Source organism: Aethina tumida, chromosome 1, assembly GCF_024364675.1.
Source record: "Aethina tumida isolate Nest 87 chromosome 1, icAetTumi1.1, whole genome shotgun sequence".
Lineage (NCBI taxonomy): Eukaryota > Metazoa > Arthropoda > Insecta > Coleoptera > Nitidulidae > Aethina > Aethina tumida.
The window spans coordinates 12,835,399-12,850,237 of record NC_065435.1 but is presented as its reverse complement, the minus strand read 5'-3'; the positions used below and the strand labels follow the sequence as shown (position 1 = coordinate 12,850,237).

At 23.7% G+C, this 14,839-nt stretch overlaps 1 protein-coding gene across 1 annotated transcript in view; it reads left to right on the top strand.

Moving 5' to 3' along the window:
- Nucleotides 1-14,839, top strand: part of LOC109597156 (homeobox protein dve-1) — a 55,653-nt gene that overhangs the window by 17,790 nt on the left and 23,024 nt on the right. Inside the window, exon 2 of the mRNA XM_020012792.2 lies at nt 11,312-11,465. Coding sequence (XP_019868351.2) covers nt 11,312-11,465 — 154 coding nt within the window. The remainder of the gene's footprint in view (nt 1-11,311; nt 11,466-14,839) is intronic.

Genomic DNA, 14,839 nt, shown 5'->3' with positions numbered 1-14,839 from the left:
TCGCCAGCCATTTAAGATAATGGAAACTATGCCATTGTAATAGAAATATTTTACGGCTGGGATGTACGAACGTAACATATTCCTTTGCACATCCTAACTGTAAAAACTATCAATTTTCTAATCAATCGAATCATATATTTTGACAGTTGTATTGCTATTTATTATTATAAGCATTAATATAACCGATAAATATCATTCCGCGGCCCATTCAACGAAAACATATTTTTCTTTTGTGTGATTCCTCAAAGAATTCATTATCTTATAATTAATAATTAAATAAAAATATTGTTATTTTCCATGCAATTATGCTCAGGTGCCTCATCTTCATTTATATTTTAATAATACAAATCTTAATTTAAGACTCGGAATACGCCTCACGTAAATTCCTTCACACCACAATAAATTACTTAAAAAAAATCTAAAAACCGATGGTTAATTAATTGTTTGACGGTTCGGCTGATATCCGAAAATTATGTATTTTCTGCGCAGCGGGCGATCTTTCACTAATTATTTTTTACGTGTCGTTCCTAAACAGTTTTTAAAAATTTAAAAACTATTAACTTACCTCTTTAATTACACTGAAACACTGAAGAATGACATCAACGGGTATAAATAATTCTTCATTGGGAACGTTAGTCAAATAAATAACGACAAAACACGATTGTAAGATAAAAAAAATTAATTTGTTGTTGTTTGTGTGTCCCCTAGGACTGCAATAATTTTTGTTTTTTATTTATCGTTAACACATTGACTGGTGGATTTAATGATGTGTGATCAGGTATTGTGTTTGGTGATATTATTAATTGGGCGTCATTCCTTGTAAGAATCAACTATTAGATAAGTTTGGAGGTGTCCATCGACACTTTATGTTATTATTTATTGAAAGGCTTAAAAATATTACGTTACAAATCATCGGAAATTATAATCTGGCCGCAAATTAGAAATATTCATATGAATGACTTTGGGAAAATTATTAATTAGACTTCATTACATGTAAGAACAAGCTATTTGATTAATTTATAACTGTTTATCGACATATTGGGATATTGTTTGGTAAAAGATTAAAATATTCTGTCAAAAACAATGAAAATAATAATCAGGCCTCAAATTGCAAATATTCACATGAATGCCTTTATACACTTACAAGTTTACGGTTTATTTTCAAAACTATCCTTAAAGATTAATCTGCCGTTTGGACCTCCTGTAAGACTGCAATAATTTTACGTTTTATTTATCATTAATAATTTGTGTGCAGGCTTTAATGATGTGTGATCAGGTATTGACTTTGGTGAAATTATTAATTAGACTTCATTACATGTAAGAACGAGCTATTAGACAAATTTATTGATGTTTATCAACACATTGGGATATTGTTTAGTAAAGATGAAAATATTGTGTAAAAAATCAATGAAAATAATAATCAGACCTCAAATTACAAATATTCATATGAATGCCTTTATATACTTACAAGTTTACGAAGTATTTTCAAAACTATCCTTAAAGAGTAATCAGCTGTTTGGACCTCCTGTAAGACTGCAATAATTTTACGTTTTATCATTTACAATTTTGTGTGCAGGCTTTAATGATGTGTGACCAGGTATTGACTTTGATGAAATCATTAATTAGACTTTATTACATGTTAGAACGAGCTATTAGACAAATTTATTGATGTTTATCAACACATTGGGATATTATTTAGTAAAGATTAAAATATTCTGCCAAAAAATAATGAAAATTATAATCAGGCCTCAAATTACAAATATTCATATGAATGCATTTATATACTTACAAGTTTCCGAAGTATTTTCAAAACTATCCTTAAAGATTAATCTGCCGTTTGGACCTCCTGTAAGACTGCAATAATTTTACGTTTTATTTATCATTAACAATTTGTGTGCAGGCTTTAATGATGCGTGACCACGTATTGACTTTGGTGAAATTATTAATTAGACTTCATTACATGTAAGAACGAGCTATTAGACAAATTTATTGATGTTTATCAACACATTGGGATATTATTTAGTAAAGATTAAAATATTCTGCCAAAAAATAATGAAAATTATAATCAGGCCTCAAATTACAAATATTCATATGAATGCATTTATATACTTACAAGTTTCCGAAGTATTTTCAAAACTATCCTTAAAGATTAATCTGCCGTTTAGACCTCCTGTAAGACTGCAATAATTTTACGTTTTATTTATCATTAATAATTTGTGTGCAGGCTTTAATGATGTGTGATCAGATATTGACTTTGGTGAAATTATTAATTAGACTTGATTACATGTAAGAACGAGCTATTAGACAAATTTATTGATGTTTATCAACACATTGGGATATTATTTAGTAAAGATAAAAATATTCTGCCAAAAAATAATGAAAATTATAATCAGGCCTCAAATTACAAATATTCATATGAATGCCTTTATATACTTACAAGTTTCCGAAGTATTTTCAAAACTATCCTTAAAGATTAATCTGCCGTTTAGACCTCTTGTAAGACTGCAATAATTTTACGTTTTATTTATCATTAATAATTTGTGTGCAGGCTTTAATGATGTGTGATCAGATATTGACTTTGGTGAAATTATTAATTAGACTTCATTACCTGTAAGAACGAACTATTAGACAAATTTATTTATGGTTATCAACACATTGGGATATTGTTTAGTAAAGAATAAAATATTGTGTAAAAAATCAATGAAAATAATAATCAGACCTCAAATTACAAATATTCATATGAATGTCTTTATATACTTATAAGTTTACGAAGTATTTTCAAAACTATCCTTAAAGATTAATCTGCGTTTGAACCTCATGTAAGACTGCAATAATTTTACGTTTTATTTATCATTAACAATTTGTGTGCAGGCTTTAATGATGTGTGACCAGGTATTGACTTTGATGAAATCATTAATTAGACTTTATTACATGTAAGAACGAGCTATTAGACAAATTTATTGATGTTTATCAACACATTGGGATATTGTTTAGTAAAGATTAAAATATTCTATCAAAAAACAATGAAAATAATAATCAGGCCTCAAATTACAAATATTCATATGAATGCCTTTATATACTTACAAGTTTACAAAGTTTTTCAAAACTATCTTTAAAGATTAATCTGCCGTTTGGTGAAATTATTAATTCATTACACGTAAGAACGGCCTACTGGATAAATTTATAAATGTTTATCGACACATAAGGATATTATTTATGAAAAGATAAAAATATTACGTTACAAATCATTGAAAACAATAATTCGGCATCGAATTACAAATATTCAAACGAGTGCTTCGATTTGCTTGATAAAATAAAACGTGTTCATCGATATTTCAGACCATTATTTATTTGAAAACTTAAAAACATTACACCACAACTGATCGAAAACAATAATCCGGGCCAAATTACGAATATTCACACGAACACCGTTATTTGCATACAAGTATACGAAGTATTTTTAACGAAATTAGCCCACAATCGACCGTCGCAAAATAAAAATGTGTGCCATCCGAGACAGGAAAACAATGCTTTAATTCATTATAGACATTAAATTGCGGGTATATTTAAAGGTCTTTTGTCGGAGCAGGGTTTCGGCAAGTGGAATCTGGATTAACGTGTGACACGTAGTCCATATTTCAAATTCTACGAATCAATGTGCAAAAAGTGTCGGCGGGTCGCTTTTACTTTGGCATGGCCCTTAGCTTAGATCATCGACCTGCCAAATCGCGTTCAAGTGCCGAACTGGCAGAATATTGCGTATGTGAATGCCAAACGCACATTGGGACCAAATCGACTGAGCAAGGGGCCGTTTTGAAAATGTTCATCAATGAAATACGTTAATTTATTCAGGTTTTTTTCGTATTATAAATTATTCCTGCTTAAAACAAAACACATTTATGCATAATTTATTATGCAGCGACGTTTGGAACAACTATTTTATTACTTATGTATGTATATATAAATTTATTTGAATACAACCGAATGTTTTTATGTATTAGATTTTGGATAAGATTAGAATATTCAAAAGGCATAACATTTCATTTATAATATTTCTGTCATATGTTCGGTTTTTTTTTTCTAAATTTGATATTAAAATGATGTGTTTTAAACTTTTCTTTATTAGTCTTTCAAATTGATTATTATATGTTTTAATTAGAAAACTGTACATGTTTAGTCACATACGTGTTTAATCACTAATTACTTCTGATTTCTTTGCTGCCTTTACATAAAAACAATTAATTAATAAATACAATTTTTGTTTATTTACACGATATGTGTGAACGACTCAATTTTTAAAAATTGTTTGTTTTATGGAAAACTATTTTGTGACTTATATCATCGAAATATTAATTATTAATTAAAAATTAAAATTTTAATTGATGAAAATAAATATAGAATTAATATAAAAAATATTCAAATTTTATGAGAATAATAAAAAATTATATTATGTAATTTTTAAAAAATTATATTTTTTATATTTTATTTAAAAAATTCAATTTTTAAGCAGTATAATAATTTATATTTCTAAATAGTTTTATTAATTATTGAAAATTTAAAAAATAGTATTTAATACATTGAGAAAAGACAATTTCATTATTTATGTACACCATATTTGTTGTTTAATAAATTACATTTCTGATAATATCTATTATTTAGAAAATATAAAATAATTATGTCTAATAATTATTAAAAAAATAGTTTACTACAAAAAAACATTTTTATTGTATTTTTTATTATTTATTTATTCTGAATATTTAAAAAATAGTCTATTTAAATATTTTTTTAATACAGTGTGGTTCATTGGAAACATCAAAAACATAAACATATAATTTTTACTTTTGACTAAGTCTTATTGGCAGACAAATTTTTCAGTTTTAAATATTTTTGTTTATCTACAGAATATTTGTTAAATTATTAAAATATTAAAATACTTTTATAGGACGACAATTAAATTAGAAGTGGATGTAAAAATAAATCTAATATATATTTTATAGATATATAAAAAATAATATTTTGTAAATTACTAAATATAATATTTTTGATAATATAAAATCTTAAATAATAAAAATAATAAGATTTTGCCAAAATTGAATTTATAAATGTATAATTCAATAATTATTCAAGAATTAATTACAAAAAAAAAATCAACATTTTTTATTGTATTTAATTGTGCATTTAAATATTTTTTATATACATTGTGGCTCATTGGAAACACCAAAAAGAGAAAAACGTGATATTTTCTTTTAATTAGTTCTTATGAGAACTTAAATTTTTCAATTTTTTAAATATTTTTCTTTATCTATAGAATATTTATTAATTTAAAAATATTAAGTTACTTCTATAAAATGACAATTAAATTAAAAATGGATATAAAAATAATATTAATATACATTTAATAGAAATAAAAAAATAGTATTTTATAAATTATTAAAAATAATATTTTTCATATACAGTGTGGCTCATTAGAAACTCCAAAAACAGGAAAACGTAATATTCTCTTTCAAGTGGTTCTGAATATTTGAAAAGTGGTGTACATAAATATTTTTTATATACAATGTGGCTCATTTCAAACACCAGAAACTCAAAAAAATATATATTTAAAATATAATACCAATTTCGAAGAAGAACTTATTAATAAATCGTTTTTATTTTTTGAATTACATCACCTCTGGCAGACTTTGCCATTTGTTAAAATCTAATTACAATACTATTTTTTGAATAAAATCTGTCAAATTTAATAAACTTTTAATGAATTTACAAGTTTTATATTTTTGGTATTAAAATATGTTTATTTATTGTCTTCGTAAATTCTGTTGCATTTTATTTACTTTAATTTAATACATATATTAAACAACTTGGATGGTTACAATAAAACTGTTGCCTGTTGACAGTAATTGAAAAAACGAGAGTTTATGAAGGCTAATCATGACCGATGCATATCCTTTCTATTTTTGGTTTAATCCAGGCACTGGTATTTTTTTTAAGGGTTAAGGTTTATGACTGGGCTTTTACACCCGTTGTTATGACAACAGATCTTAATCCTAATCTTTAACTGAATAATATAATATAATTAAAGTTTATGACAGGGTTTTTTTCCACATCCTGTCATAACATTTTATAAGATACAAAACCGATTTTAAAAATTGGAAATAATATATTTGGACTACAAAAAGCTGTTTACAATATATATTTTGTAAGTCATATTTGAAGCATTTTACAATTTTTGATAATTAGAATTATATTAAGTACTGAAAAAGATAACGACTTTGATTAATGGTTTATTTGAATATATTTTTATATTACATTTTACACTTTTGTTTTAAATTGTGCATAATACTTCTTTAAACCTTTTTTTTTTGGGTTCAAAATTCAGCTCAAAGTAACATATGACAATTGAATAACGTCATGATTGTTGTGAAACCTCTGTACCATTGAAGAAATGAGGAATGTGTCGTAAAATTTAATAAAAATCTTATCCCAAGAAAGACTTTAATGTCTGTGGGAGGAATTTTATATATTTACTAACTTCCAAGAGACCAAACAATCAATAAAACTTTCTGCTACTCCAAAATGGGCAAAGGTAATGGAAAAAACTAGATTTTTTAGTGTATAGAAAAGTTCCTCTGTTTCTTCATGTCAATCCAAAACCACATGTCACATTAGATGCTCAAAGAAAGCTTTATAATGTTAATGTCCCTATGTCCACTATTTATTTTCTCGTGAATTTGTTTATTTTATTGAATAAAACAAATTTTAAATGAAGGTCTGTTGTTTTAAGAAATGTTTAACGTTGAATACATGACAAAATTATTTATTACCAGCATGTAACAAAAGAAATATTGTAAATCCGGATTAAAAATTATAATAATAATAGGTTATAAAACAACTACAAAAATTTTATCACCTTTTTTAAATTAACCTTGGTTAATAAAAATCAAACAAGTACTTATTCCATCATACCTTCTATTTTTAAAATGCACACACGTCAAACAAATAATTCAAACTACTGTTTAACACTTAATAAAGTAATAAATAATTGAGTCTCCCAACGTGCGTAATTAGGTCTGACGTCTTACCCCAACATCGAACACCTTACACTCAATGGGGATGAAGCCGCTGATGCTGTAAAGGACGAATCCCGCATCCCGCATGTTAATGTAATCGTTGCACGCGTGTGTCCCGCAAAACAGACGACACGCTAAACTTTCAATGTCTCCGCTTCAGTTTATCCGTGTTCTTCGTGCTGAAGTACGTTTGTTTTTGTGTCAGCGCCAACGTAATTCGATTACAGTCATTAGAAATGAAAAATTTTAATGCACGCGACAACCGTGTGGAAAATTGCCTTTGATTGGTTGTTAATACAATTGGTTTTGGTCTTAGAAGGCGATGATGTTGAAAAGCAAAAAGTACGGAGCAATCACATATGGAAAACTATCAAATAAAAAACAAAGAGTGCGATATAAATAAGTGGTAATCATATTTACGCGTATCCTTTATTAAGAGCGTTATGTATGCCCATTAGTAAAGATTAAGGATTAATTTAAAAAAAGATTTCGTTCTTAATTTGTCATTTATAAATTTAATCCCTGGGAGTATACGCGTATTCTTTTTGTAAGTATGTTGTAGCGTAGAGGTTGATGAGCTTATTTAGTTTTAAAGACTAAGAACACGGCTTAAAAAACAAGTACACAAATGCTTGTTATATACGGATTAACTGAATTATGAGTCATGCAGATTTAGTATAGATCTTCTTATTTATCTGAGCTCGCCTGCTAGCAGGAGAAAGCTGGCATTATAACTGGAGGGGGAGTTTAAGAAAACAATGATAGGGTTATGGACTTCTAAACTTCCACCCCAGCGCACTCCTATTTAAAACAATGTACTCTTTCCTTTAATAACGACATTCTTTTTCAAGGGTCATAACCATATTTTACCATCCTCTCCATCCCAATCCCAAACAATTTTATCGCTTGATTTATCTTATTATTTCACGCTGTCTTACTGATTTTAATCCCACGCGCAGGGAACATTTTCAATCTCGAAAGCCTTTCCTTGAATTTACTTTGATTTACTACAATTATATTGTAACATTTTTTTTTTATTTTTCCCATTGGACGCATTTAACAAGTGTTAATTTTAAAGGAGGAATTTTTAAATTTGAGTAAAATTTTCAGTAATGCTAATCCTTGTTAATTGAAACTATTTTATAAATTTTAATATCATTTAAAAGTGAAATTATTACTCTAAGAACGTTTCTTTAAGTTTATTTTATTTAATACAAAATTACTTTAAATCAAAAATTTTATAATAATATATTCAAGATGAGTTAATCAGATTGATTAAAGCTTTACAGACATGTTAATTTATTTTTAAAATTATGTAAGCTATAGTTTTTCTAATTTTAAACATTTTAGTTATTTTTTATAATATTATGTATAAAATTTTAAAGATAATTACAAATTTTGAAGTGTATTTCATCATTTCAAGACTCTTTAATTTTAACCCCGTGTAAAGGTGACATTCTTATTCTAAAAACATTTCCTTAACTTTATTTTATTTAAAATCATTAGTTACATCAAAAATTTTATAATAATATAATTAAAAAGAGTTAGTTAATCAGAAAGAGAAAACTTTCAGATTGATGAAAGCTTTACAGAAATGAAATTCCTAATTTTGAATATTTTGGTTATTTTTTATAACTTTTTGGAGTCTATTTCATTAATAATTTTAGATGATATTTTTATTCAAAAACTTTTCTTTAAATTTATTTTATTTAAAACCTTTAGTTTATATCAAAAATTTTATAATAATTAAGTTATGTTAAGAAGAGTTAATTAGAAATTTTAGAGTCAATTTAATTACTTCATAGTTTTTTTATTAATTTTAACCCCATATTAAGGTGACATTCTTATTTTAAAAATTTTTCTTTTAGTTTATTTTATTTAAAATCATTAGTTTATGTCAAAAATTTTATAATAATATAGGTAATACAGGTTAATCAGAGAGAGAAAACGTTCATATTGATAAAAGCTTTACAGAAATGTTTTTCTAGTTCCTAATTTTGAATATTTTGGTTATTTTTTATAAATTTAAAGTTTTAAAGATAAAGTTAAATTTTGGAGTCATTTTCATTAATTCAAAGTTTTTTTAATAATTTTAACCCTATTTAAAGGTGACGTTTTTATTTTGAATAAGAATGTCACCTTTTCTTTAAGCTTATTTTATATAAAACCATTAGCTTATATCAAAAGATTTATAATAACATAGTTAAGAAGAGTTAATCAGTAAGAGAAGATAAAACTTTCAGATTAATGAATGTTTTACAGAAATATTAATTAACTTTCTGAAATTATTATTTTTTACAAATGTTATTTTTGAAATTATATAAGCTATAGTGTTTCTAATTCTTAATTTTGAATATTTTGGTTATTTTTATAATTTTAAAGTTTTATAGATAGTTACAAATTTTGGAGTCTATTTCATTAATTCAAAGTTTTTAAGAATTTTAATCCCATTTCAAAGTGTTATTCTAACTCAAAAACTTTTCTTTAAGTTTATTTTATTTAAAACCATTAACTTATATCAAAAAAATTATAATAAAATAGTTAAGAAGAGTTAATCATAAAGAGAAGAAAAAACTTTCAGATTAATGAACGTTTTACAGAAGTGTTAATTAACTTTTTGAAATTATTACTTTTCTAGAAATGTTATTTTTGAAATTATATTAGCTATAGTTTTTCTAATTCTTAATTTTGAATACTTTGGTTATTTTTATAACTTTAAAGTTTTATAGATAGTTATAAATTTTGGAGTCTATTTCATTAATTCAAAGTTTTTAATAATTTTAACCCCATTTCAAGGTGTTATTCTTATTCAAAAACTTCTTTAAATTTATTTTATTTAAAACCATTAGCTTATATCAAAAAGTTTATAATATTATAGTTAAGTAGAGTTAATCAGAAAGAGAAAACTTTCATATTGATTAGAGCTCTACATAATGTTAATTCATTTTTGAAATTATTTAAGTTTTTCTAATTCCTAATTTTGAATATTTTAGTTATTTTTTATAATTTTTAAATTTTAAATATAGCTATAAATTTCTGAATTTTTCAATAGAAAAAAATAGTAATTTATTTAAGTAAGTAATAATACATATATATATATTTTAATGAAATATCTTTTGTATAGTCTAAACAAAATTTCGAAAATTTTCGTAATAAATTGTGTGTGATTTCAAAAAAATATATGTGCACATAAGTAAAAATTAATTAATTAATTTTAATTAATTTTAAATATTCGTAAAATAAGAAAAGGAGTTATTGTTTATAAATAATTTTTACTAATTTAAATACTAATTTTAATTATATTAAATAAATTAATTTATTAATTATTAAGTTATTCATTAAAAAGGTATATTTTTTCTAATAGGTTTTCAATTTAAGGTAAAAACTTTTTTGTATTCTATCATAAAATTTGTTCATTAATTAATTTTGAGATATTTAAAGAAAATTATTGGCAGATTTGCAGATATACAAAAAAAATACATATTTAGTAATTTTGTATTACTTTAACTTTATAAATTTTGAATATGCTCAAAAAATATAAGGACATATATTATTAACAGTTTAATTTAATTAAAACTACAATTAATGGAATATAATTTTATTATTAATTAATTTTTTCTTAAAACTGTACAAAACTTTTATTAAATATATAAAAAATTGTATTTATTTTTAAAAATTCAATTAAATTTATCAAATTTTTTATATTCATAAGTTTGTTTTATTAATTAATATTGATGTATTTAAAATAATAATAATTATTATTATTATTTTATTAATAATAATTTAATAATAAAATATTAGATAAAAAAATGCATGTATGTAAAAAATTACATATATAGTAATTTGCTGCTTTGAGCTTGCTAACTATAAATATTTTTAACAATTTGTAGGAATTAATTTATTAATACACATTGCGTGACATGACACCATTGGCGAAAACAAAAGCAGATTTTCCATATAAATCAGTCAAAATAATTCACGAGTGCGTTAATTGACGGGTGGCACTAAAGATTGTGTTCCTAATTATGATGTTTCTGATCTGATAAATGGAGCGTTCAGGAATTCTGCCGCTTTTTGACCTCACTTAACCCAGATTAGGCGCGTTTGCAATAGACGTAGATCGCCACCAGATTTGTAAATTCACGTTGCCGGAGCTAATCATTGATTAATTTATTTATTCGTTCTGTATGTGTGTGTGTGTGTGTGTTATGCTGACTATTTATAGCGTCCACATTCGGTTACAGAATCAGGCATTGGCGCTGACCAGAAATTGCAAGACCGAAAGGGCCTCGACGCCCGCCCCGCCGCACAGTTCCACTGACACACAGACTCCGATTGATAATACGGGATCGCCTCCATCGGTCAAAGAGGATTTCGACAGCTCCAAATCATCATCAGGTTAGTAGCTAATTCTAAGCCAATTATGGGATGACGATGATCGTGGAACGGTATGGATATTGCTGGTACTGGGTTCATACCGAAAATTGGCGGTGGGAGTGGTGATGAGACATTGCATAAAATAAAATTGGTGCGTAATGTAAATTAAACGGTGTCGTCAATGGTCTAAATGTAATTATATCTGTCGTTAACAGCGGTAGTATTTTAATAATCCAATTTCATTATAAAGCGATTATTAATATTTTTAGGTTCGATTGATTTTGTAATAAATTTAATTTAAATGACGGTAATCGTTATGTAATTTTTGAAATAATAATATTTTATTAAATATTGCAAATAAATTTATCACCAGGAATTCAATGGAATATTCGTAGTTCTTGTTTGAAAGAATATTTTACACCCATTTTATTTGCATTAACTAATTCGAGAGGTGTTTTGTAAAAACAATTTTAATACATACATATTTATCATGTAAAATATTATTTTATGTCGAACGTTGCCATTGATATTTTTAATTCTGTTAATGTATTTTAATTTTAATTAATTACGTTTGAATTATACATTTAAATGTAATCAATTTTCGAAATAATAATATTTCAATAAAATAAATATTATAAATAATAATAGTAACCAATTATTTACAATTTTAGAAAAGTTGTCCATGTGTTATTATTATTAATCATAATCATAAAATTAATCTTATATCATTGTCAGTAGGAAATGGAAAATAGTGAAATCAGTTTATAATAATTAAAACTATAATAAGTAGAATATAAATCTTTACAATTTTATTGATTATGTAAATTATGACTGAACTTATATTATTAAATAAGTAAAAATTTAATTTCACAAATTCAAAAGAACATTTTTATGTTCTGCTTATAATTAATTAATCTTGATGTATTTAAAAATTTATTTAAAAACTAAATGCATGAACCTCGTATAATTCAAATTGACAGTTTACAATTTTAAATTTAAATAAGTAGAATAGAATCCTTTAAAATTTTATTGTTAATCAAATCTTACTTTTGATTTCTGCACAGAGAAGTTTCTGCCAAATAATTTTATAAACTAATTAAAAATATATTTATTTTAATTATTTTAAACAAGTTAATTTAACAAAAATAAATAGATGGACGAATTATAATTCAAATAAACTATTACAATAATTAAAAATACAATAACTATTAAGTTATTCATTAAAAAGATCGACAGAAGTATTTTTTTAAAATAAGTATATATTTTTTCTAATAAGTTTTCAATTTACGGTAAAATCTTTTTTGTTTAAAATTTATATATTAATTATTTTGAGATATTTAAAGAAAATTATTGGTTGATTTGCACATATTTAGTAATTTTTTATTACTTTAACTTTTATTACTTTATTTTATTATCAATTAATAATTTCTTAAAGTTGTACAAAAATTTTATTATATATATATATATATATATATATATATATATATATATATATATATATATATATATATATATATATATATAAAAATATTTCTGTTGTATTTATTCTTTAAGATTCAGTTAAATTTATCAAATTTTTAATATTCATAAGCTCGATTTATTAATTAATATTGATGTATTTAAAAAAATAATAAAATATTATATAAAAAATTCCATGTAAGTAAAAAATTACATACATCGTAATTTTAAGTGAGTTTGATATGTAAAATTATTTTGTATATTTGAAAATATCATTTAATTTAGATAAGACTATATCAATTAAATTTTTAATTACTCATTATATTTATTTAATTATTTTAATTGCTTTAAATAAATTTATATCAACAGTGCTTAATATTTACACTGTTAAAAAGTCACATGGACATTGTATAATTCAAATTAACAGTTTACAGTAATTAAAATTACAATAAGTACAATATTATCATATAAAATTTTATTGTTAATTAAATTTTACTTGATTACTACAGGAGTTTTATTAAATAAGCAAACAATGATTTCTGATAAATTCTCGTTTATTTTCATAAATTTAATTTGAGATAAAATTTTTTTCATATTTTACTATATTCATAAAATAAATTTATTAATTAATTTTAACATACTGACAGAAAATTTCTGGCAATTTTTAAATTAGTTTAATATATAAAATTATATAGAATGGATGAAAAAAATTATTAAATTTAGATAAAAATTTTAATTACACTTGATTATTTTAAATTTAAATATTTATTTTAAGGTAAAAACTATAATCGATTTGATTTTTTCTTATTTAAAGATACTAAAATATTCCAAAAAAAAAATCCAGTTTAAATTAATTTAATCTTTAAAAAATCATAAAATTTACATAAAAAATTTTTTTTTTTATTCATTTAAAATAATTTAATAGTAGTAATTTTATTATTTAAAATTATATTGGTTGAAATATTCATTAAATTTAAATAAAAATATGTTTATTTTAATTATTTAATTAATTATTAAATACATTTATTTTAAATTTAAAACATTTTAAAATTAAACGTGAAAAGTTTGTTTTGGTTAAATTATACCCATGTAATGTCCTATTTTAAAATAACTGACACAAAAATTATAAGTAATATTTACTCTACATGGACATTGTAGAATTCAAATTAACAATTTACCATTTATTCTAATTAATTTGTACATTGTATATTTTTATTTACAAAATAAATGTGTCAAGTATGTTTAATTTAAATTAACTATGAAATGTTAATATGTTTAATTATCAATGTTAATAGTACTTTTTTTAATATTCTTTACTTTTACACATATAGAGAAATTTTAATTTTATATTAAAAATGTTTGACATATTTGATGAATCCGTTAGATTTGGAAAAATATATATTTGACGTGATCAACTCATAAATTCATAAATTAAATGAACTTTGTATAATGGTACTTAAAGTGGGTCAAATTTGTTTAATTTAAATAACACCTCTGAAATGTCAAGATGTCAGAAGCTATTTATATTCTCAAAAATTTATATAAGTAAGAAACCATAATGATCTTACCATTTTAAAAGCTTAATCTTATTTAAAAATGTTGAAACATCCTTGAGGTCTTTCGAAGAATTCAACATGAATTCTTTTCTTATTGGAATTACTGATTAATATTTAAAAGTTAAAATATTAATTTGTATGTTTGAGCATTTTCCTGACTTTATAAGACATGTTTGTTTGGGGCAGTTACAACATGTTATAATGCCTAATTGATCAATAGGAAATCTTGTGTAATCAATTCTCTATAAACTATGAAGCCACCAAATCAATCAACTAAAATACAAACTTTAAAAGAGCACCCATCCAAAACCGCCAATAATACCTGATTAATTCCTCGAAACGTTATAATTTTCCATGGTGGATATGATTTCGTCCGGCCGA